Genomic DNA, 25,188 nt, shown 5'->3' with positions numbered 1-25,188 from the left:
ACACCTGTCAACATTGTTAAATTTATCGATTTACAAGCGATGAAAACTCTTCTCCTCGCACTTTAACAATGAATGGAAAATTTGTGCAAAAAATGGCACAACTAGGAATAAACCGATACCGGCAAGGTGTCGATATTTTTACTCACACCTTGTATTGACAAAAAGTATCGATATTTACTTAGCATCGTGTGAAAAGTATCGATACCTACTTGTATCGAAGGAAAATGAATCCAAAGTTCTTTTTCATTAATATAACATATTTTAACCAGAGCTAAGCGGAATTTTATTCGAAATCGACAAACATCGTTTTTATGTCCCATGAAACAGAAAATAAATTTTTTCTGTGTTCTAAATAGTTCTTGCAAGTATCGCCTATACAGCGTATTTCACGTAACTTGACCACCTTAAATATATCGCTTATTTTGTACGATAGAAGAAATATCAGGGGAGAAAAATATTCTGTTCGACTGTCATTTTTATTCGAGATTTCAAGGTCATCGATTTTTTTTTAATGGGACTACATATTTTCACTACAATACTCTTATAGCATATAAAAAAACAAATCCAACGAGGTGCAATATGTTGACCTTCACGTGACCTTTAGCGAAAAAATCATGAAATGTTTGTCAGTAAGCTCAGTACGCGTTCGGGGACGGTAAATGAAGGAATTTCAATTTCATTGGAACAGTGTACCGTGTTATTGTCCCTGGTGCTTGTAAACAAACATTCGTATTCTCCTTTCATCGGCAGAAAACATGCGACAAAGGGTTCTACATGAATGTAGATCAATTACTGCAGAGCAAGTTAAAAATGTACAGCAAGAATTTATTTACCGCCTCCAAAAATGTATCCAGATTCATGGTGCACATTGTGAACACCTTCTAAAATAAAGATTTAACTAAAGACTGTTCCAATGAAATTGAAATTCCTTCATTTACCGTCCTCGAACGCGTACTGAGCTTACTGACAAACATTTCATGATTTTTTCGCTAAAGGTCACGTGAAGGTCAACATATTGCACCTCGTTGGATTTGTTTTCTTATATGCTATAAGAGTATTCTAGTGAAAATATGTAGTCCCATTAAAAAAAAATTCGATGACCTTGAAATCTCGAAAAAAATGACCTTGAGACTAAAATTCGGCCTATCACCGTATTGGCGCCTTCGAACAGAATATTTTTCTCCCTTGATATTTTTTCTATCATACAAAATAAGCGATATATTTAAGGTGGTCAAGTTACGTGAAATACCCTGTAGAGTAGGGAGGATGTATTCTTAGTCTTCTTGTTGTTACTAAATAAAACGTATAAGTTAAAGTTACATGGGCAAAGAAATTAATTAGGCGATGTGTTTAGGCAAAATTATACAATCTTGAATTTATAAATCTAAAGTTCAAAATAATAGACCTTGAAGGCTATTAAAATGAGGGGCTCAGCTTAAATAGAGACATTTTATAATATTACTTATACATTTCCCTCAGGTCCGTTGCAAGAGTCAAATTCCTTTACTATGTAGATAGCAAAGTGATAAATATGCACATCTCCCCCATTTCTATTTACAGACACTAATTGAATCGTCTGTCACCCGAGTCTGAATTCTAAATATCCGGACCTAACAATGAGATCAAAAGTTGCCGTTTACCAACTACGAAATTTACTTGTGAATGCAATTATCCACTTCGCATTGAAAACGATCACTCACGCTGCATTTATAAAGCAAGTCAATTTACCCAGACAACTGGTACAGATCTGATCGGCCATATAAAGAAAACATTCAGATGATTCGAGTAGTACCATTCATTATTCGCGTTCTTTCTCGACCATAACATGTAGTATTGAATTGATCCACAATTTCTTGCAGTCCATTACAGAGATGATAGGACAAAAATACACGAAAGACTTTATATGAATTATCAGTCGGGGGGGGGGGGCGTTAAAATATTAATACATCGACTGCCAAAGTGGAAAAGGCTGTACGAAGCCAGACACACTTTATTTTGCTTTTAAAGTCATAAATCATTGAAAACGTATGCGTTTTGTTAATAGAGGCTGTTGGTCGTGTTTCAAATTATACTGCAATATTAAATATTACGCAAAAATTTTGTAACTCTGGGAAGGAAGGGGGAAGGCAAATGCCATTTTTTTTTGTTAAATGGGGCAAACGCCACTTTCTTCCGTCCAGAAAAATTATTTGTGACTTTGAAATCTTTTTAAAAAATGACTTCGAGAAAAGTGTTTTCTACCGTTACATATGCCAATTCAAAAGTAAGTTTTTTTATACATCGACAAGTAGCGAAGATTAGGTGATCCAATGTATGTGGTCTACCCTGTATAATAGAAAGCAATGTTGCCTGTCTACGCAATAAAATAAATAATTTTTAAATGAATCATCAAAACATCCGCACTTTTCCAATATTCTATGATAATTAAGTATTATATGTACTCTGTTTGCATTTTATATTAAATTATGCCTGTTCATATAATTCAGCGAATCGTTGATAAATTAAATTTACCTAATTTAATTGCGTCTGTGCTTCGCGACCTCATACATTGAACTAATTTCGTGTGAGTAGTTAAAATGATAAAAAACAATGCTTTCTGTTAACAAATAACAGTTTATACTATATATAAATAACCTACAAATAACAGAGGTAACAGAAAATGACGCGGATTTATTTACAGCAGGTGACTATACGATTGTTAAATTTTTATCCTAACTGGATATGACGGTGAGAAAACCTGACAGGAAGACGAAATCTTCTCTATTGGCTAAATACTAACAGAAATATGGGTACTACCCTTATAACAAATTAGTAGCTTTGTCGTTACCGGTGTCTCACATCCAAAGAAAGACAGAAAACTGTTCCATTGGCAACAACGTGTTATTAAAAAAAGATGCATTAAGGTCACCTAGATATTTCAGAAAAGTAAAATATAAAAGAATCAAATTGTATCCACCCGATGCACCCCTTAAAATGCTACATAATTCATTACAACGTTTTCTGATAGAACCAATAGGTAACGAGTTATTTTAGATAGTAGTATTTATTGACTCACCCTCTGCATCTGTAAAATTTTCTGCGCAATTTCATCTTCAGGATTGTATATAATAGAATGTTTGATATCGAACAAAATGAGCCTGCTATGTCCAAATACCTATGGAGGGTAGTGTGATGTCTGTACCATTCGGCTGCCGAGGGTTAAGCTGTGTTGACACGACGCGACAATGCTCGACAGAGTCTGCTCACGTTAAATGAACTGGAATATTGTTTCTGTTGACACAGGGTGTTAATAAAAATGTGAAATACTTTCACAGGGTAAATTCCAGATGCCCAACTAGGACGAAAATCAAGAATGTCGAAATTGCGTTGGAGGCTTCGTTTCCGAGATATTAATTGTTGCAAATACGGAGAAAATACGCGTGAAATATGTCGTCTGCGGTGGGATATACTACTTACAATAATTGATTCCCAGCTAATATACGGGGATCGATCGATGACCTAGTAAAAATGAACGAACTCAATCAAATGAATAAAACCAGCACGTAAAACCATCGAAGAGTGTGCTTCTCAAGTAGAATAACCTGCCGTGTCAGACGTATTTTACGCGTATTCCGCCCATATCTTCAATAATTAATATCTCGGAAACGAAGCCTCGAACGGAATTTCATCATTCTCGATTTTCGCTTCAGTTTAGCGTATAGAATCTACAAAAGCGTCCTTCACTTTTATCAATACCCTGTATATCACACACAATAAAATTTTTGGATAAGTTGTAATCGAAGAATATGGACATAAATTGTTTTTTCTTTTTTTTTTTCAATAAAAGATTATTATTTACTTTTCATTCACTCTTCTTGTACCCTAGAATATCCCAGCCATCTAATTGATGAAAAAAAAATAAGAATTTTTTGGATAGTCTTTAAATTTTTATTGCAGTTACGCAAATGGTTAATTTTACAGAAACCAACAAAAACTAATAAAGTATTATCATTTCTTTATAATATTGCATTCCACTTCCCTCGATCGAGTATTCTTGCGTCGTATCAACGTACCTTAGGCAAAGCTGAGCCAGTGACTGTTGGTAGCAGGGACATTTTGCGTAGGAGTAAAAAACCTACATTATGCGCTGCTATATGCCATATACATATGTGTATATGTAGTAGGCATATGCCCTACTCTCATACACGCCAGGCTTTTTTCACCATGGAACAACTGCCAGGGGAAGGTGTAGTTTTTATGCTCGCGACATTCATTTTAATTATCTGTTTACTAGGGCACATTAACTGTAAGAAATATAATATACATGCGGCCGATGAGTTGGCGAGGCCTGAAGTGTATGAAAAAATTTTGCTTTTGTTGCCGTCAATTTAACCCTTTAGCTATTATGCGTGACTACAATGGAGTCCCACGATATAATTGTTTAGGATGAAACGTCATTATAGTGACCTTGTTTTTAGCTATTATGCGTGACTACAATGGAGTCCCACGATATAATTGTTTAGGATGAAACGTCATTGCAGCTTTTACATATCGACGTGCTTTACAAAAAGTAACATATTTCATTTTGGTAATTATGCATAAAGGGGGCAACCTCATGTATGACCTTGACCTTGACATATGTTGTCTAGGTAATCATCCTAAGTACCCTTGACCTTGAAAACATTGGCGATCACGATCAGAAGTTATGAACCGTCAAAGTTTCCATATACCGTATAAGAGAAGATACATATTTGAAAGAGTGATCGGAGTAGGTCTGAGGCTAGACTCGTTGGCGGCGAGGGGGTTTGGGGGAGGGTCGGCAGCCCCGGTCGGCCACACTGCCAGTTTGCTGAAAAAACACAAACAGCTGACAAGTCTTCTAAAATATAAATTCGCTCTTTCCAAAAACAAAGTGTTAGGTACACCACCTCAAGTAGAAACTCGTCTATTGTTTTGGGGAGGGGACGCTGCCCCACCCCCAAACCCCCTCCGCGCTAGCGAATTTAGTCTCTTACCTGGTCCGATCACAATTTCAAACATGTTTCCTTATTTATTATTACTGTTTTATTCCAATATTTGAACATAATCGTCCTGTGCAATGGGATACATCGCCGTCATTGCACGAAAGCACGCTTCTATGCGATCGTTATAATTATAATGCCGTTTTCCAACAAGAATGTAGATCGTCGGAGGAATGTAAACAAAGCTTCGGTCGAAATATTGGCATTATACCGTACTTCCGTGTTGTATGAGACGGAAACTTTAACGGTTCATAACTTTTGACAACATATGTCAAGATCAAGGGCACACATGAGGTTGCCCTCTTTATTCATAATTACCTTCATTTTTCATACAAAGAACAGCACGTCTGTCTTCGTTATCACGAAAAATATCACGTTTTTCAAAAAGCTAGCATATCTGCATGGTTGACTACGAAAAGAAGCACATTTCTCCTTTCGCTACGAAAACTAACACGCTTAAGTGATTTCTCGCGAAAAGTAGCATGTTTGAATGATTTGCAACGAAAGGAAGCATGTTTCTCCATTCACTACGAAAACTAACACGCTTAAGCGATTTGTCGTGAAAGGTAGCATTTATCGTTTGCAGCGACTTAAATTATGCAGATTGAAATTTACATATTTTTTCCTTCTGGAGATTAGATGGAGTTATTATTTATTAGACAATATTTTCAGAGGTAGAACTTTTCAATGCAGAAGCGTTTGAACCATTTAAACTGACTACTTAATGTGCTACTATCCATTGTTAAATACAATCCGTTTCACAAGAGCGTTCAATGTCTGGAAAAACAATTGATGTTTTTCAAAAATTCAAAAACAGGCTTATAGTACATCTAAAACATTACAACGCAATTACCGAATATAATGCATAATTCTTTCATTTTCGAGTATAGTCTCTATGCTTCTGCTCAAGTTTTTCGCGTACCCATCAGGGAATGTCCTCCATATTTATTTAATTCGGCGGAATAGCTGGTTTTAAGTAAGTGTAGGTCTTCCACAAAGCTTAAGTTTAATGATACTCTTGACATTTTCAATCGGATTAACGTCTAGTGATTGTGAAGGCCAGTTTAGTGTTTGGATATCATTTTCCATGTTCCACGAAGTGAACAGCCAATTCCGGTTTTTTGGATCATTAACTTCTTGTAATACCCAAGATGAATTATCTTTACCAAACCACTATCTAGTAGACTTCAATACTTTGTTTTCTTTTGAAACATTTAAAATTTTCCCAAATTTAAAAAAATTTAAAAATGGGTTTGTCAACATTCATTGCAACCCTATACCATTTCACTCACTTCTTTAGGAACTCGTTTGACTTTTTCGTGTTACGAGCCGCCAGCGTTGAGAAGGTCAATTTAGGTTTTTTCGGATGTGTGCAAAGAAACACTGCTTCAAACCTAATCTTAATGACGCGTAGTAATGTTTTAGATGTTCTATAAGACTGTTTTTGAATTTTTTTAAAATATCAATTATTTTTCCAAATGTGCCAACGCTCTTGCCAAACGTGCTAATATTTATAAGAAACGATGAAATGTGCTTCTTTGCATGGCAAACTGAAACGTGCTGTTCTTCGTAAGACACATGAAACGTCCAATTTTCGTAACCCACGTGAATATAATAAATACTATTAAGTGACGTTGTGTAGGCACTGACGGTAACCACAATCGTTTATTTGTTGCATAAAACAAACGGACATATTTCTCTATTAATATTAGAGCGAGCAATAATAATTAATAATGATAATAAAAATAGGTATACTCTATTTTTTCACCATAGTTACGTTTTACAAAACTATTCATTTCTTGCAAATCGACAATCGTTTATAATTTAGATTATTATTTTTCAAGAAAATGTTTTTCTTCTCTTATTTATATTCAGCAAATTAAGACGACTATTAAAATGTTTTACAATAAAGAGATTATATGTACAGTGAATGATGTATATGTATATGTAGATATTATACATATGTATAGTACATATGTATGTATAATGATACGATCGGAAGGGCATCATTCTATTTTATAGTCAGGTATTTGTTGGGTCTCCTTCTTGCTGGATATCATTATATTATGTTTACAGAAATTTAGTCGTTCAATCGGTAATACTATCTTCCTTATTCTTCATTATCATCTATCCGTCTCCCTTTCACTCTTCCACGAGCTCATTGATCTTTTCCTTAAAGAACTTTCATTCCCTCGATTCGTGATATTCTTGAATACCGTTATTGATCATTACACTTCCCAGTGACGTAATTCTGAAACGATTTGAATAACTGGTAATCAGGCGGCTTTGAATTGAATGAATACAGAAAATATACTCTATAATTTTCCAATTTCATGCTTTCACTTTTCCAGAAGTATTCAAATACCGCCCACAATCCAGCGTCGTTCTAATGAAAAACAACTAATTTTATGTAGATAAGTGTGTAGCCGTTTATTTTATATCTTTTAGAAGCCAAACATTCTTCAGCATAAATGTAACTATTTATCCATAGGTTTAACTATTTATTTAAAGGATGGCTATTTTTCAAAGCAATATATGTTGTATTCTCTTTCAATTTTTTCACTCATAATCAGCAAATGAATAACGTAGATATCAAGTTCTATGACCATCAAACTTTATCGTATAGATACTGTGTATATTATGGTTATACAACAATTTACCAAAATTTTCGCTTGTGAATCATTTTCATTCATTTTCTTCAATCAGCACTGGACTGCGGATTTTTATGCGAAATGACATTTTCTACAGTAATTCATAAAGTCAAAAGCAATGGTACGAATTTCTTGTTTTTCGTAAGTATCTTATTGGGTTCAGAAGAAAGTAGAAAAACCGTTGGATCTGATGAAAGTTTTCTCTTTTATTGTATTTCACAGACTCCTATAGGCTATAAATGCATAAAATCCGCAGTCTAATCAACACGTACAAAGAGCAGAAACTGTATTTTACTATACAGACCACGATGTTATAAATACCAATCATTTCAATACTACTTGCAAATCATCTTCATCCATTTCTTCCAATAATCTTGGCGGCAGCATAAAACTTATCTCGCTTTGACAGACGTCAAGTTAACGAATTTCTCTACTTGCTACCATTGCTTTTAGATTTTTAGGTTTTATAAAACTACTTTTTGCTGGTTGTACAACCAGTTACGGAAGACTGTATAATTGCGACTGATGTGAGAGTACTATACTAACAACTTTTTACCACTTAATTATTCTAAGAAATTTTATGATAAAATTTTGGAATGACAATATTTTTCCATCACTATTAAGTTGTTGCACATGAAATGATCGTTTTATTACCGGAACTTGATATTATATTGAATATTATCAATATATACAATATTACAATTATATTTCATTTGACAAAGTAAGATTAAATAAACTCTATGCACATTTTTCATTGAAATACAAGCGTTACATTCATGTTATAATAAGTACATAATTATTACACCGAATTTAAAGATGACTCTTCAAAGACATTTTTATCTGCCATCTTTCCGCCGAATGTTGTCATCTATAAATAGTATTTTTCAGCAAAAACTTACATTTTTTAATGCACGTGAAGGAAATAGCAGGATTAACTTTAACACAATTGATGTTATTGTTATGTTAGATATTACCTTGAAATGAGTTCAGCACACTGTGTAATTGTACAATAATGAAAGGAGCATTGTTACTAATTTTCATTCATAAAAGTAACGGTAAATCTACCTACCAGCAAAATCGCCCATTTCATGTGCAACATCCTAATATTTTGAATAATCAATTTTCTGAAACTGTATCTCTTTTTACAGGTACATGGCCATCATGAGGCCCCTGAAGCATCGTATATCACGAAAGCTAACAGTGTTAATTATGATTTTAATATGGGCAGTTGCTTCGACACTGGCTTTGCCGTGCCTCTTATATTCAACAACGAAATCGAAGAGGTAGTCACAGTCATAAATTATTTCTAGTCATACTTTTGCTGAAGCCTGTTAAAAGTTCGTGTAAGTTTCTTATATCAGTTGCAAGGAAGCATCACGTTTATTTCATTAATTTTTGTTGGACAATAGAAATATTCACCGAAAAATATAATTTTATAGTAGGTACGTATCAGGCTTGGGCAGCCATTGTTTAAAGTAGAAAATGAATAATACTACTTTGAAATAATGTTTCAAATAAACTAAAACGCAATTTTGAATTGAGAAATATCGTATTTTATACATGTTCCTAACATAGAGTACAGAACGATGAAATGTTACGCTTTTGTAATGTGACAAGGTTACCTCCTGGTATTGTTCTAACTAGAAATATATTATCTGAGTTGCGACTGTTTTGCGATAAATCTGTTATTGTGGCAAATGAAATAAGCTTCCTTACGGGTAGTGACAATTTTGTTCATGTTTTGGAAACCATGGAGCATTCCTTCTTCCAGCAATCCATAAAAGCTGTGAAAGCATTTTAATACACATTTATAAAGAATGAAAACAAAATTAGCAACATGTAATTTTTCATAATTCCTTATTATAGTTAGTCCTTGTTACACTTAAATATGTATCTGCTACAGTGCAACATTTGCTAAATCGTTCACGCGTCTGTAAACGCGTTTATCCAAATACAAAATAAGATAATCAATTATTTGATTTTAAATTAAATTAATGGCATTATTTCGACGAAAATAATGCGCTTTTGTCAAATAAAATACCGTAAAAATGCATGAAAATAATTGCTAATCAAGTAAGATATATTATTCAGATACCTACTGATTTTTTAAATACTTTATTCAAATAACAATTTTCTAAACATTTTACTCGCATAATGCCCAAGGCTGATACACATAATAAGTATGTTTTCATACATATAGCATGCCTCGTACCTGATGGTACAACTAAAACTATGATGATTAGACAGCAAATGTTTTACGAACACTCAAATATTTCTATACTAATTCAGATAAACGAGACATGCCTACTCATAAATCAACCGTCTTCATCAATGTTTGTGATAGGTCGAATTAAAACGAATGATTTGATTAATCGCATTTAACACTAGAACTACGACGATTAAAATATTATGACAATACATTTTCTCAGATCTTTTGCACCTTTTATTACGACATGAGAGTGAAGAAATTAGTCAATTTCTAAATTTCTAAATTTTCAAAAGTTTTCCATGTTTATCCAGCGATCGAAGCAAATATGTGTTTATCGTCCGTAGTTCTAGTGTTAAGCTCCCTGTTGCATTATGTTTGGTATATTCAAATATTTTGTGAAAGCATAAAATCCGCAGTTTAATGATGATTCTACATGAATAATATGAGACAAAAATATAAAATAAAACATTTTCGTAACCATATCTGCTTTCAAGAAAATTATAGTAGGTATTCGAATTTCAGACAAGTAGGTATGTACGTGTGCACTGAAGCACAGTTGCGAACGTTCGAAGGGTAAAGTGAGACAAGGAGAGCTATTCTCAATTACCGTAGTTTGAAATCACGTTCTCCAAAATCTCGAGACTTACTCCCATTTGGACACGTATCTTAAAGGAGTCCCTACTTTGACCCCCATCAAAAGTAGGTCATCTTCACGAATACTTCTTGAGAAGTACTTATAAACCGTTTGTCCCTAATTCGCTAACCAGATGGGATCATCGTAAAAAATGAACTGGAAGTTTCTGACATAAAAAGGATCGACAAAGGAACTTCCGAACTCTTTAGATAAAAAAACTATGACGAACTTCTGACACAGAGCAAGTCGTTTAAATCAATCCTCCCGAATACCTTCGAAACCGTTGACGTATAACAATACAGATTTTAACTCTTCTGGTAAATTAATAGCCTTAAACTCGTTACTCTCTATCACATTATGGTTAATAAAAGGGTATAACACTGTATAAAATAATAATATAATTAACAATGGAAAATCCTTGAACAATAGTACACAATAATTTAATATTGTAACTCGATATGATATATTTTGAAACAAGGAACCACGCACAACCCAACATCACACATTCTTCACATTGGTAACGCGATTCACGTTTCTTATCATTCTTGTTAAGAACAACACATGTTCGTAATATATTTTTTCCTGTCAACTTATAAAGTGAAGGAAAATGTCTTCCGTTAGGTCTTGACGTTTCGTGACATCTGAACAGAAATAATCTTGTGTGTTATATTTTTTTCAAAGTTCAAATATATACATATACAAAATGGAATATGTACCTACTTTATCTCATATTGCCTATTATATGAAAGGAAAACGTAACGGCAATCATCATATTAAAAAAAAATCTAATTCAGAAATAAGAAAAGAATAAGGACACTAGAATAAGAGTCTGAACAAGAGACAGCCACTTTTGATAGGTTCGCCATATCTTTGCTACTCTTTAGCAATAGCTCTTTAAATCTATTAATTACACTAATCTGAATTGTAACACAATTTTAAGAAACTAAATGTTTGATAATTAGTATAACAGATTTTTCGTCATATAATTACTAATTTCTTAGATTTATTTATCTTAAAATGAAAAATTAGATAGTAATAAACATAACATATGTATGTTTACAGAATTTTATTTGATATAATCATACTATTAACTTACCCACGTATTTTTCATATAAGTATTATGCTTGCATTATTTATTTACAATAATTAAATAAAGTAACATAAATAATGTGAAATAAATAAAGTAAAAAAAAATTAATTTGACCTCCATATGCCTTCTACACGTTCAACTACAAAAGAACAGCTGGCATCATAGTATTTCCTACTCAATACCATTCAACTTTTATCTGAAACATTTTTCGTTATCATCAACGGTTTTGAAAATGTTCGAAGAGATCGAGTTAATGACTCACCCTTATACCAGCCGTCACATAAGTCTAATATCCGAAAACTATCGCTTCCGGGCATTTGTCACTTGAAATTAAACAGCGTTAACACAACCAATATTTTACGATCCCCACCCAGTTAGTGTACTAGAAATGACGTCGTTCGATTCCCCGTAGTAAGAGCGTTTCACAAAGGCAAATAAAATTCCTTATATGTATACACACGCTTAAATCCAGCATGTCCTATATTTATGTCCTTACGTCTGAGAATACAGCATTGTATCATGTCACTCGATTTATGGACCCGCGACTGTATAAGCAGCGAGAAACATTCCAGTTATTTCATATAACTTTTTGATATATGTTATGGAAAAAGTATGTGTTTCTTAACATTTAATCTTTTTTGGGTTAATTTTCGTGAAAAGTATTTTCTTCCATAATTTCAGCGGAAAAAGTCGATTTATTGCGGTATTTTTTAGGTAGCGTGCATGGAAACGTGAACAACGTGGCTCCAAAAGAAACAAAATTAAAGCTTTATGTACACTTTTTCGGTATATAACGTGCCCAAGCAATAAATTCGCTATTCCAGGATCGTACAGTAAAGTTTCAGTTTCTTTAAAAATATCCTTCTATGTCCGTACTGTAAATGAATTATTTTAGCTTATAATGTCATTCGGACTTGCGTTTCTGAATAAAAATTAAACGTTACAGTACGGTTTTATTCAATATCAATTTTTCGATCTCCCACAGCTCTTACAGCATGAAAGGTTTGTAAAATACTTTTAAGAGCCTCATTACAAATTAATGTTGTCCAGCGTGCGGCAATTTTAATAATTTATGGATTGTAAAGTACCAATTTCAAAAATGTTATTAATTGAAATTTCACGTTATTTTTACTTGATTTGTATTTAAACAACGTATTAAGTGTTAGAAATACGGAAATAAAATGTAATATACGATAGTCATGCCTACACCGATAGATAATCTCATTAACGTATTGATCAGGTGACTTTTTATCCCTGCGCTATCTCATTTAAAGCCGTGTAGTTTCATCGACCATTAAAATTCTGTACTAAAATATCAGATATACATACTACGCGTTATATTACTTTCTAAAAGAAAATGGAAAAATGCAACTTCATCAATCTCTACATAAGCCGTGTACTTTGAAAGTGATATAAGTCTAATTTCGAGGAAATCGATTATATAGTTCCTATGGTTATAAATTAATATAAGTAAACTACAAATAAATAGATAAAGAAAAGGGGACTTACACCACTTTCAAAATAAGATGTCAAATGTACATACCTTTTATGAGAAGCTTTCATTTTATCTTACTGTACCTCTCGAACGGCAACAACTATTACTCTGATGCAGACGTTCCAAATGAAGTTCAACTTGTTACGCTAGAAATCGAAGTTAAGCATCACAAATGATATCCTGAATATTTATAATATATTTTCGTTCTATTTTTTCATTTAGAAATACCATCAGTTTAGAGACATCTTATGTACGTTACATTGTACAGGGTGTCCAGCTACTGGTGTCAGAAACTTTAAGGGGTGATTCTACATTCCAAAGGACGAAATTGTATTGGAGGCTTCGTTTTCAAATTACTAACAGTAGAAAATTCGAGTTAGAAACGCCTGTAGTCAGGCAATATGCATACGTGCGATAAGCGTAGCGCAATACAGTACGGTCACGTACACTATAAGCTCCCAAAAAAATATACACTGTCACTTCGTCGTAAAAAAAAGTGACATGTAACACTTGCAGTCGAGTCGGGACTATCTTCTTGCAACACTTCATAAAAATGTACACACGAATTGTTGCACATTTTATCTAGTTACTCATTAAAATCTACAAAAGAGACTACAGCACACACATAGAATAAATACTAAATAAAATAACAAATTAATTTTAAACCCACTAAAGTAAATTAAATTATTTCCTTTACAAAAACACGGATACTCTTCTTTGAGGGCTATTTCACGTCGACTAGATGTGTTCGCGTTGACAACTATCACCGAACTAAGGAAACATTACTCGAAGCCCACGTAAAGGATAGAAATATAATAAAGATGTAGAAATAGCGAGTGGAAATGATACAACAAACGAGGCGTGTGGTAGCAAGAATAATATAATACCTTAATGACAAGTGAAGGTGGTCGAGCGACAGAAATAACGGGAGATATGGCACGATCCAGACACCCTGTTCTCTATTGAATAAGGATGTATTTTTTTCAAACGACGCACAGTGGGGTATTTAACCTAAAAAGCACGCCAAAACCCCAAATTTCATTTTTGTTCAAAATGAATGAAACTTTGTCCGTATGTTCCTAAGAATGAATAAAAGTAACCTGCTATGTATACATATTGTTTTTTCGTAAGTAGCAATATTTAGTCAATAATAGAATATTAACTTTGTTAACAAGAACAAGAATCTTGCAAACCATTTTCTGACGAAAATTAATTCTATTATAGATTGCAAATAAAAAATATTCTTAAAATATATATTATTCTATATATTATATACCACAAATCAGAATGTTTATGATCGTAGATACAATCGACCCGCGTGCATCCATCGCTGTCAGTTGATTGTTAACCTATTGTAAATTTCGTCTGTCAATTCCTGACGATTGAAGTTTCTAGTATGTTATTAACTTTATTAGGCCTAGGGTTCGCTGATGACCTTCTATTATATGTATATATTATACCATATATGTACACATGTCTTAGAGTACACAAAACATTTGAAAAATATAGGTTTTCTTTAAAGGCCTGTATCTTTGTTAAATAACATAGTTCTTCGATGAGGTTTACTTTATTTGAGATACAAACGATCAAACTTTCCGGTGGTATATATCAAAATTGCAAAAAAATATTTTTTGCGCTCCGTAGCACTTGACGAACATCAAGGAAAAGTATAGTTTGGCACACTCCTATTTAAGGGTGCATTTTACCCTCTAGACAACCATTTTGATAAAATTGATTTAACGGATCAAAAACTAGAAAGTTCAAACTTTAAAATGGTTTTTGTTTCATCAACTTTGGATGAATGGTAATAAAGCTATGAGATTATGAAGACTAAGTAAATTTTAAAATAGTTTTGGCCAGCTTTTCGGGTCAAATACCCCACTATGCGACATCAGTGCACGCGGTGTGGTTGCCGTGATTTACGGTTATCGTTTGTACGCAGATTGCCTGGCTTTAGGCGTTTCTGACCCCAATTCTTAATTGCCAATAACTTGAAAATGAAGTATCCAATACAATTTCATTATTTTTTATTTTCGTTTTACTTTGACATCTGGAATCACCCCATTAACGTGTTGACTGGCACGTCAGCTACATATGGATGACACGTATATTGCAAAGAGGCTGTATTATTTAACCACCGTTACAAAATTTCTGGGTAAAATTAATATTGCAGTATAATTTAAAACAAGACCAACAGCCTCTATTAACTAAAAGCATATGTTTTTAGCGATTCATGACTTAAAAAAAATGTGTGTTTAACTACGTACGGCCTATTTCACTGTGCTAATAATCAACGTGTTAATGTTTCTGACACCAGTAGTCGAATATTCTGTATGAAACTTTGTCAACTGCAGCTTTATTTTACATCGAAAGTATGATTTTTATGAATGCACTGTTAATAATCTGTAAATAGTGAGATGAAGCCTCACAGTAAGAGCGCCATCAAATTTGTGTTTTGATGTTTCTTTTCGTATAAAAATTCAAGGCACGAATTTTATTCAGAAGCCTTGTTTTTGTTTATATGGTCGGTTAAATAGAAACATTTCTAACCACTGGGATCCATCGAATACGACGATATGATTAAAACGTGTTTCAAATCAATGAATAACACGCTCAAATGCAGCGTGAAAAATATTGTTGATTTTATTTGCAATAAGTCCATTAACTATTCAATCTTGCGAATAGAATACTGTCGTATTTAGTCTTTCAAATACCCTCAGAGGAAGAAGTCACAGGGGTGTAAACTATAGAGTTTATGATGGCCGAATCGATACTCTGATTCATGTGTCACAAAAAGAACAATTCACAATTATAGAGAGCGTCGTCGTTACACCATTTATGATTTCTTAATAACATATTTTTACTTTTTCCGTCCGTAATTTTTTTGGTCGTACATTTATTTTTTCTGTGGTATAATAAAAATGTTATTATTATTACCATCAATATTCTAAATAAATTTCTCGCACCACCTTGCATAAAATCTTTGTCACAACATTTTTCATCGAATATTCCGTCATATCTACCTCCTGAAACTTTATCGCCTATGAATATGGGTTCAAAAATCCTTCTTGTACAGTTGACAGTGACGATGTACATATGTAGAGAGGTAGCAAATTCAGTAATAAAGTGCATCATGGCTGTAAGAAAATGATACCTAATTTAGATCTTGCTTAGTGTTGAGCAAAGCTCAAACAAAATCCTTCTAAATCAGATACCCTTTTACACCAATGCTATAACTTTGGCAACGTTGAAAACTGCCCTAAATTCAAGAACCCTATCTGGTACGAGCCCGCAGAAGGAGCTTATATTTATAGTCCTAGTAAATTTACTACCTCACTATATCACTACCGTCAACTATACACGCGGTCTACAAAAATGAATTTCATCCTTAAACTTGGGAATTCAGTTTTTATCCACAAGCAAAAATAACATGATACTCGCCACTTCTAAAGGCGATTCTTCTTGTTTTGTTTCGAACGGTTAATTAACAAAATTTTGTATCGAACAAATTTTAATTCGACTCTTGTTCTTTTCTTTATCGATATCCTTGTGATAGGTGACTCATCAGAAGCTTCATTAGACGAAGAGTTAGATTGTTCCACGACATATTGTTCAGTTATTGCAATAACGACATTATCAAAAAATCACGATTTTGAGGAAAATGAGTTCGAATGTTTTAATCGCTATAATTTTGTATGAAAATATTAGAGTATCTATCATGACGTGGTAAGTTTTGAAAGCCCACTTATAGGATTTAATTGATAAAAAGTAAGGACAACAACCGTTTGTCCCATACTGATAATTCAAAAATTGCAAATTATGAGTTAACTGTTTCTTCAACAACCACACTGGTTTAGTAACGAAATACGTGATTCTACTTGATAATAAAATATATGACATAGTATGGTGGCTCTTATTTTCAACTAACGAATTTTTTCTACACCGTTCTCCATATTTGTTCCAATTAATAAAAACATAAACTGTGTGAAGTTTGAGTTCGAATGGATAAGGGGAAAAGCAGCCTGGGCCCTTAAACATTCAAATAATTACTTGAACGCACACAAAGTCGACTTTATTCGATTATCGTTTAAGTTAGTAAATACAAATATATCAGAAAACATGTCATAACAAATTTATTTTTGGTTAAACTTTCTTTTTTCTTATCTTTTTTTTATTTATTACACATTACTTATCAACTTCCATTACAATAATTTACAAAAATTGTGCATTTTTCAAGATATTACAAAAAATTTTGCTTAATTGTCCTTTAGCGTTCGTAATACACAATACACATTTTTGTAAACTTCAAAAAGTAAAACGTTCAAAATTTAGAAAGATTTACAAGTTTTTCAGGCTTTATATTTTTTTGTCCAAAACCGCTTGTTGCAAGCAAAAAGTAGTAGAACATAAGCTTGTGTAGATCTACAACTATTATCTGAAATTTTTTCTGATATAATCAATAATTTAGAAGACAATCGAGTAAAATCGAATTTGTATGCGTTTAAGTAATTATTAGGTATATTTAAATGTTTAAAGGCCCAGGGGCTCCTTTTCTTCTTATTCGATCAAGCTCGAACATCACATAGATTTTTTTTTTTATTAATTAGAACTATTTTGAGGGGCGAAACGAAAAGACAAAAAAAATTTGTATCGTGAGTAAATAAAAGCCACCTTAGTGACATCGATTTAATGTTTCGTGGAAGCAAGTCGTAAATTTACACTGCACGAAAATGTGTGTTTTCAGAGAACAATACAAGATTGTTATCCTATATTTGATATTAATGTCCTTTAATGAAAAAATTCATTACTCGTCTGAAAATTATAAAGCACCACAGATTGATAATATCCCCACTGTTAAGTGCGTCGAACGCGCGAAGAAGGTTCATTAATATAAAAACTTTTGACTAGAAAGAACTTTGTTGTTTCGCTTAAGTAGGTACTCCGTCATGATGCACGTATAATGATCAGCTGATTCATAAATCACACTTACAAATATATTATACAGAAACTCCTGTATCCGAGAATCTATTATCCAAATACCCTGATTTTCGAATATTCTGTTATCTGAACGAAGTGTCTCTCAACAACAAATACCTTCTCCTAACGAAAATATGTAGTGCTTACATGCAATAGACAATACTTTATTCTCTTAATTTACTTTAACGTATTTTTACATTAACATACCTGCTGTATTTATATGTAACTGTACCTTGCATTTTGTTTAGAACTTTTGTGTTCCTTGTTGCGTGGATGAAGTACATTTGAGCAAATTTCCCCATTGTTTAATTTGCATTGTTAGTTCAGTCTTTTACCCAAGACCCTCACATTTTGAGATAACTTCAAAAGTATCACCAAAAATTAGTGCGAAATCGGCGTCTCTCCACGATTAATGGTTGTTTCAGCATTATTTGACAACCACAGTGTTAGTATCACAAAATTAATATCACTGTATTCCGAAAAGTCTACAGAATCTTCGGATGCAAACAGAAATAGAGTATCTTTTATGGTTACGTCACAAACTTTGTGAATTACAAAAATATGAATTTTTATCAAAATCAAATTTCTAAAAAATTATGCGTGTAGGAGAAAAATCGCTTGCAGATTTGTAATCAGCGCATGAAACACTACAAGAATCGGATAACGGGGATCGGAATGCTGATTGGCTATTGGACAGTGATAATCGGTTTTCTACTGTATTCAGTTCACCGATACTTACAAAAATCGCTTGAATATTTTACTCAAATGGGAAATAAAAATTTCACTGTCCAAATACAAAGAATTGCTGCATCTGTAAGTCTTCGTCTCACAAATACAGGGTGTAACAAAAATGTTGAAGGACCCGGAAATGGGAGACTCGTGAAGTGATTTGAAACAACTTTTTCCTTAGCAAAAATGTTATCCGAGGCTTTCTTAACGAGATATTAACGAAAAACCGTGACCAATCAGAGTGCGAATCTGCCAGCTAATCGCAAATCGTAGTCAACGTTACCGTGGAAACTCGGTCGGCAGACTCGTACTCTAATTGGTCGGGGTTTTTCGTTAATATCTCGTTAATAAAGCCTCGGATAACATTTTTGCTAAGGAAAAATTTGTTTCAAATTACTTCACGAGTCTCCTATTTCCAGGTCTTCCAACATTTTTGTTACACCCTGTATAGTTATATTTAACCAAGTTCCCTCCGCATCGGTCGATGTGAACAGTTAATTTCAGGTGAGAATCATTCCTTAATTACAGATATTCGAATGGAAAGACTAGAATTTCGTGTTACATATTGTGGCCAGACGGAGATTACTTGCATAGCAGAATTGAGTATTCGTGAGTAGTTCAAGTTGCAAAAGTCAGATTTTGACTCTTAAATGCGTAAATTGTCCCCCTGAAAATACTTGTCGAAGCTTTCGCAATAATTGTTGAAGTGTTCGCGAAACACCAGCCATAAGTTGGCGGTTATTTGACAAATAATTTACGTTCAGTCCTCTGTGTAACTCTTATTAAAGATAATGACAACCATTTTGAATTATTCCGTATATTATTTAAATTCAGAAATTTTTGAAAAGCTTGAAAGTATTCTCGTTATTAAATTGAGATGAAATATACCGTGTTTTAAAGTGCAAGAATCGTATTACGTGGACCAATAGGTACTCCACTATTTCCTTTTCATAAAGTAGTAAGAAAGTATAAATTTACAACATTTTTCCACCCTTCAAAAGGACAGTGAATATTGTAGAACGAGAATATTTCCCCGAAAATAAGTACCTACTGAATTTGGCAAAAATATAGTGGATTACTTATTGGTAAACTTAACATTAGTATTAAAACCCTAATATTATTATAAAAATAAAATAGATCATTAGAGAATTAATTTGTATGAAAAAATTTACTAGAACTCAATAAAATCACGAATCTTATAAAGGGTGTCTCACCTGATATTACCATCTTGATTTACGTTACTATTATCAACCATAGAGAAAAATGTTTCGACAAAAATTGAATGGTTTCGAGAGTGACACATTCTGATGATATTAATTTTTGTGTATGTAGACACGTAAGGGACCTGTGAAGATCAACTTAATTTTTTTCACTGGAATCAGATGCTTTTAATACATTAATTGATGCAGCTCGACATTCTCAATAAAAAATTATTAACCTATATATGTCGAAAAATTATTAGTTTACTTGATATTTCAATTTAAATATTGTGAAGAAACCATCACTCTTTTGCCAATGTTAGCTTTGTCGGTGTGTTCAGCAGCGTCGTGAGATGTTAACAATTGAGAAGTATTCAACCACTGTTCTAATGCAGACAAATGCCTACTGAATAGCTATATGTATACCTAACTAAATAGTTTCTGTTATAAACTTCGTGTTATTTAGTTAGTCTATGTGATCGTTCCAAAGTGATCTACACAAAGGAGGGAAATGTAAACATGGTATCAGTTTACTTTGAAGCTAGAGAAAGTGCAATACACACAGAACGATTGTATGCGGAGAGATTTCCTCATAGAAATCATCCATCCCCTCGGACATTTAACACGTTCTCTGCGGTACGAGACATTGGACCCTCTAATGTAGCTTGGTCTTGTGGGCTTATTTTTCGTTACGGGCTATAAATATACCAATAGGTACGGAGCATATTTCTCACGGACTGAACAATATTCAAATTTGAATATTTCCTACACTAATAATTTTTTTATATACATAGATCGATACTTTTTTTATAGAAAATTGTGCGCTGCATCGACTAATGCATTTAAAAACATACGATTCCGTTTAAAAAAACAAAATTGAGTTTCACAGATTCTTCACGCGACCACCAACAAAAAGTTCATAATATCAGAATGCACGCACCTCGAAACCATTCCACTTTTATCTGAAACATTTTCCTCTACAGATAATAATAGTGACGTAAATTAAGATAGTAATATCAGGTGAGACACCCTGTATATGCGACCGATTGAAGGAGGTAATAATCCACTGGTTTTATACATTTATTGTTAGATGAAGATTGATTAGATTGTTTTTAATTTGGTCACAGAACGATTTTTGTTGTAGATACAACCTAGTATTCCTCAGTGTGACATACATAATACCGATGACGGCAATGGCGGCATGTTACACACTCATGGGCCGCAAGCTGTGGGGTTCTAAGTCCATAGGAGAGCTCACGCATTACCAGAAGAACTCGATGAAATCCAAACGCAAGGTAGAGGTGTTTCAGGGGATTTTCTAATAGGAAGAGTAAAATTTACGATTTTTTTTTGCAATGAAAGTATACATCGCAACATTAATCCGTGAACTACCATGAGACAGTGGCATTGAACTTGCCAGTTGCGGTGGGTGTCATCGATAACCGGTGACGTTAGAATTAGGACGTTAAATAAACTGTTCATGAAATTTTCAATTCTATTAGTATTGTCTCATAAACCGACAAAGTTCAATTTTTTATGCTGAATTTAGATAAATTGGCGTATTCTGAGGATAAAAGTACTAAAGTGAATTTGTCCTAAGTTTTAATTCTATTCCTTTCATTATGGAAAATCGTTGCAGATGGCCTACATTTCGAACATGCTTCATGAAAAAAGTCAAATATCTCAGCAACGGTAAGTTATAGGACAAATGAAAACCTTAGTACTTTTATACTCACAATACGCCAGTTTATCGAAATCGAGCATAAAAAATTGGACATTCCATTTAAAAAAACAAAGGTAACCTCTATATCTTCTCTACGTCTCCACTTGTAAGAATACCATTTATACCATATTATATAGTTTCTTAAACCCTGCAACTTCTGTAAGTAACATTTTTCCGTATTGTTTGAAATAACCAAGATATTTAAGTGGTTAGAATTCGTGAGACACTGTATGTAACCCCATTCAGGGCCGTACGCGTCTTATACGGGATGTTAATACAAATGTGGGACACTTCCACAGAGCGAATTCTGCATGCAAAACTAAGACGAAAATCAAGAATGACGAAATTGTGTTTGAGGTTTCGTTTCCGAGTTATTAACTGTTGAAAATATGGGCAAAATGCACGTGAAATGCGTCAGGCACAATGGATTATTCCATTTGAGAGACGCGTTCTTTAACTGTTTCACGAGTTTGGGTAGTTTATATCATTGTTTTTTTATTCTAAATTGAGCTAGGCCATCGATTGATACCATGTACAGTAATGTCTCGGTGAGCGCGACGAACTCAGGTTCGCTTCGGAGCATTTGTGGCAAGGCGGAAAGGTTTTCAGCCCCTCATAAATTTGTTTTTTTTTGTACGAAGCTGAGCCTCTGCTTAGCTTCTGTTTACTCTGTTTTGAATGGTTCCAGGAGGGGATCCCCCAGTGGTGGAAATAATGCTGTTCGTGTCACATTCATCGAGGAATCACTGTATCAGCTGGAAATCAACTGCTATAAGTAGTATTATACTACTAAACTATTGCGCCAGAGAAATTTCAGGTGTATTTTTCCTGTATTTTCAATAATTGATAACTCGAAAACGGACCCTCGAACGCAATCTCGTCATTCTTGATTTTCGTCCCAGTTTGGCGTGTAGAATCCACCCTGTGAAAGTATTCCTCATTTTTATTAACACCTTGTATAAAATAGAAATAAATCAATAAGATTCCTTAAAAAAAAATTGCAAGCTTGTTCAGTTTTGCATTTTCTTTAAAAACAAGCTAGCGTAGGGTAACTTGTGGATGGGAGTGTAAATTTTGATCTATGGCCAAGGGGAGAAACAATACTAACAATGTTACAATTCTAAAGAAACAGCACTTTGTTCATACTTGTTTACAGGTCGTGAAAATGTTCATCACAGTCATTGCAATATTTGCAGTTTGTTGGCTGCCCTATCAAGGATTTTTTATTTTCGTTTATCACCATAGACAGTTCACAAAAATTAGCTACGTTCAGCATATTTACTTAAGCTGTTACTGGCTTGCTATGTCAAATGCTATGGTAAATCCTATCATATACTACTGGATGAATAGTAGGTAAGTTCGTTTGTAATGAACGATTATGAATGTTATTAACTTTGTCAATTAATATCGTACTAATTTTATTAAAGAATATTTCTCCTTAATGATACTTATTTACAATAACACATTGTCAGTAATCTGACTATTTCAAAAAAAAAATTTGAATAAAACGTTTTTCCGAATAAGCATAGAATACATTTCATACACATGATGCTTATTAACTTATTTGATAATGAAATGTTAATTTTGTTAACCGAAATTGTTTACTTATCGAGGCTACTGAAACTACAGAAACTTTCATTTAATGAAATAGTAAATTTTATAGTATACTATTAAATAGTAATTATTGAATGGTTTATTATATAATCAAATATCAATTAGTCTCATTTATCATGCTCATTGAATAAATATAATTTTAAATATAACATTATTATTTATTTGTTTTTCGGGGACTTATTTAAATAAAATCAAATCAATTAATACTAGAATAGATTTATGTAATTGATAAGTAAGAAAATTGAATTAATTTTTACAGGTTCCGAATGTATTTCCAAGTAATAATTTGCAATTGCTGTTGCACAATAAATCAGGAAAATGTTGGGAGACATCAAATGCAACAGTTGGTAGGATGTCAACGATCAGATAATATTCCTTGCAACTCAGGTGAGTTTCTATATCAGCTCACTTTTCGTTGTTTTGTATAGTTATTCCTATTCATTCACTTGAATTATTGATCGGTTATTTTAAGGATATTTGAAAATGTTTGAACGTTTTGAAAATATTATACATCCAAGGAAGATTCCGTCTTATCTCTACTTTTACACAGTAATTTGATTTAAAATTGTATTGTATACTTGTATTTAGAACAGCAGATTTTTTATTAAACTATGATGAAGATATTGCTAGTCAATGTCAGTTTTACACATTTGATAACAAAATACAAGTGCAATCTATATTTCGTATTATTATTAACCACTTGTACTTTTAAGTTTGGAATTAACTTGAAATGATTGCATTTCTAATCCTCTTGCCCACCAATTTCTTTGTTAAAGGGGTAGCCTCAATTAGAAAGTAACTTGAAAGTTTCAAGAATAAATTCAAATCAAACGTAAAAAATAAATTCTTATAAACAGTTAACATTCAAATACACCAATTAAAGAAATCTGCCATTACTATTCTACATCAACCTTAAGATTTTAATATGAAAATAAAAACAGTTTAAGTTTTATTTAGCTAATATCAGTAATACCGATGTTTTAACAATCAAATTACTTTCAGGACGTTTTAGATCAACCTCAATCCGCTGGAAACACAGCATGGTCGACAGTCAGGTACAAAATTTGCAGATGCGATCGATTTACGAAAAACGCCGCTCCCATCGAGATGCTACAATCGTCTGAACCATACAATAATATCAATCAGCTATGATTATTATGTACTAAATAATTAAGTATAACTAGGATTCGTGATAACGATGTTTTTGGTAATTACTGTTCACGATAATAAATTTTTGTACATAACAATTTTACGTAATAACCCCTGACGACCGTTTTTCTGTTTAACCCATTAACTGCATTTGTCTACTATAGTAAACGCCTACTTTATCACTTCAGTGACAATATATGAAACATCTCTTGCCGATCAGCAGTACGAGATTTCTTTAAATTGTTATTATCGTGAGTTAACACACTGTTTATAAAAAAAAATATTTTAAGAAATGGTTCTTGATTTTATAAAGAAAAGAATATTTATAGAAAATACCAAAAAGATGCAGTGAGCAGATTAAGTAATACAATTAAATGCCAGCCTGGAATGAAAGTTATGGAGAGTGCAATTGAGTCTAATCGTTTCTAGAATATTGATAGAAGATCAGCTGTAAAATTTTGTATAGGTATACAATCAATCTTAAAAATACACATTCATTTTAAGAAATTAGTGAATAATATTTATTTTACCCTCTAATTGGTCGGGGTTTTTCGTTAATATCTCGTTAACAAACTTAACTCATTAAAAAACATGGGACGGGGTAATAACGTCGAGCACTGAGAAAAAGGGGAATAGAACGCGATCAGTGAACCACTTATTTACGCGATACTTCTTAATTACAAGGTGGGTGACTTCGTTGCCGACATCAATAGCTGCA

The 25,188-nt window shown here is 33.0% G+C and overlaps 1 protein-coding gene across 1 annotated transcript in view; it reads left to right on the top strand.

Annotated features, from left to right (window-relative positions):
- LOC107190424 (tachykinin-like peptides receptor 86C) overlaps positions 1-24,445 on the top strand; it is a 39,090-nt gene extending 14,645 nt beyond the window's left edge. Inside the window, exons 3-8 of the mRNA XM_015579222.1 lie at positions 8,800-8,934; positions 19,314-19,394; positions 21,129-21,279; positions 22,864-23,060; positions 23,581-23,708; positions 24,324-24,445. Of these exons, the coding sequence (XP_015434708.1) occupies positions 8,800-8,934; positions 19,314-19,394; positions 21,129-21,279; positions 22,864-23,060; positions 23,581-23,708; positions 24,324-24,445 (814 nt within the window). The remainder of the gene's footprint in view (positions 1-8,799; positions 8,935-19,313; positions 19,395-21,128; positions 21,280-22,863; positions 23,061-23,580; positions 23,709-24,323) is intronic.
- Positions 24,446-25,188: the final 743 nt, after the last annotated feature.

Source organism: Dufourea novaeangliae, unplaced genomic scaffold (genome assembly GCF_001272555.1).
Source record: "Dufourea novaeangliae isolate 0120121106 unplaced genomic scaffold, ASM127255v1 scaffold199, whole genome shotgun sequence".
Lineage (NCBI taxonomy): Eukaryota > Metazoa > Arthropoda > Insecta > Hymenoptera > Halictidae > Dufourea > Dufourea novaeangliae.
The sequence above is the reverse complement of the archived record's forward strand: the minus strand, read 5'-3'. Positions and strand labels throughout refer to the sequence as shown.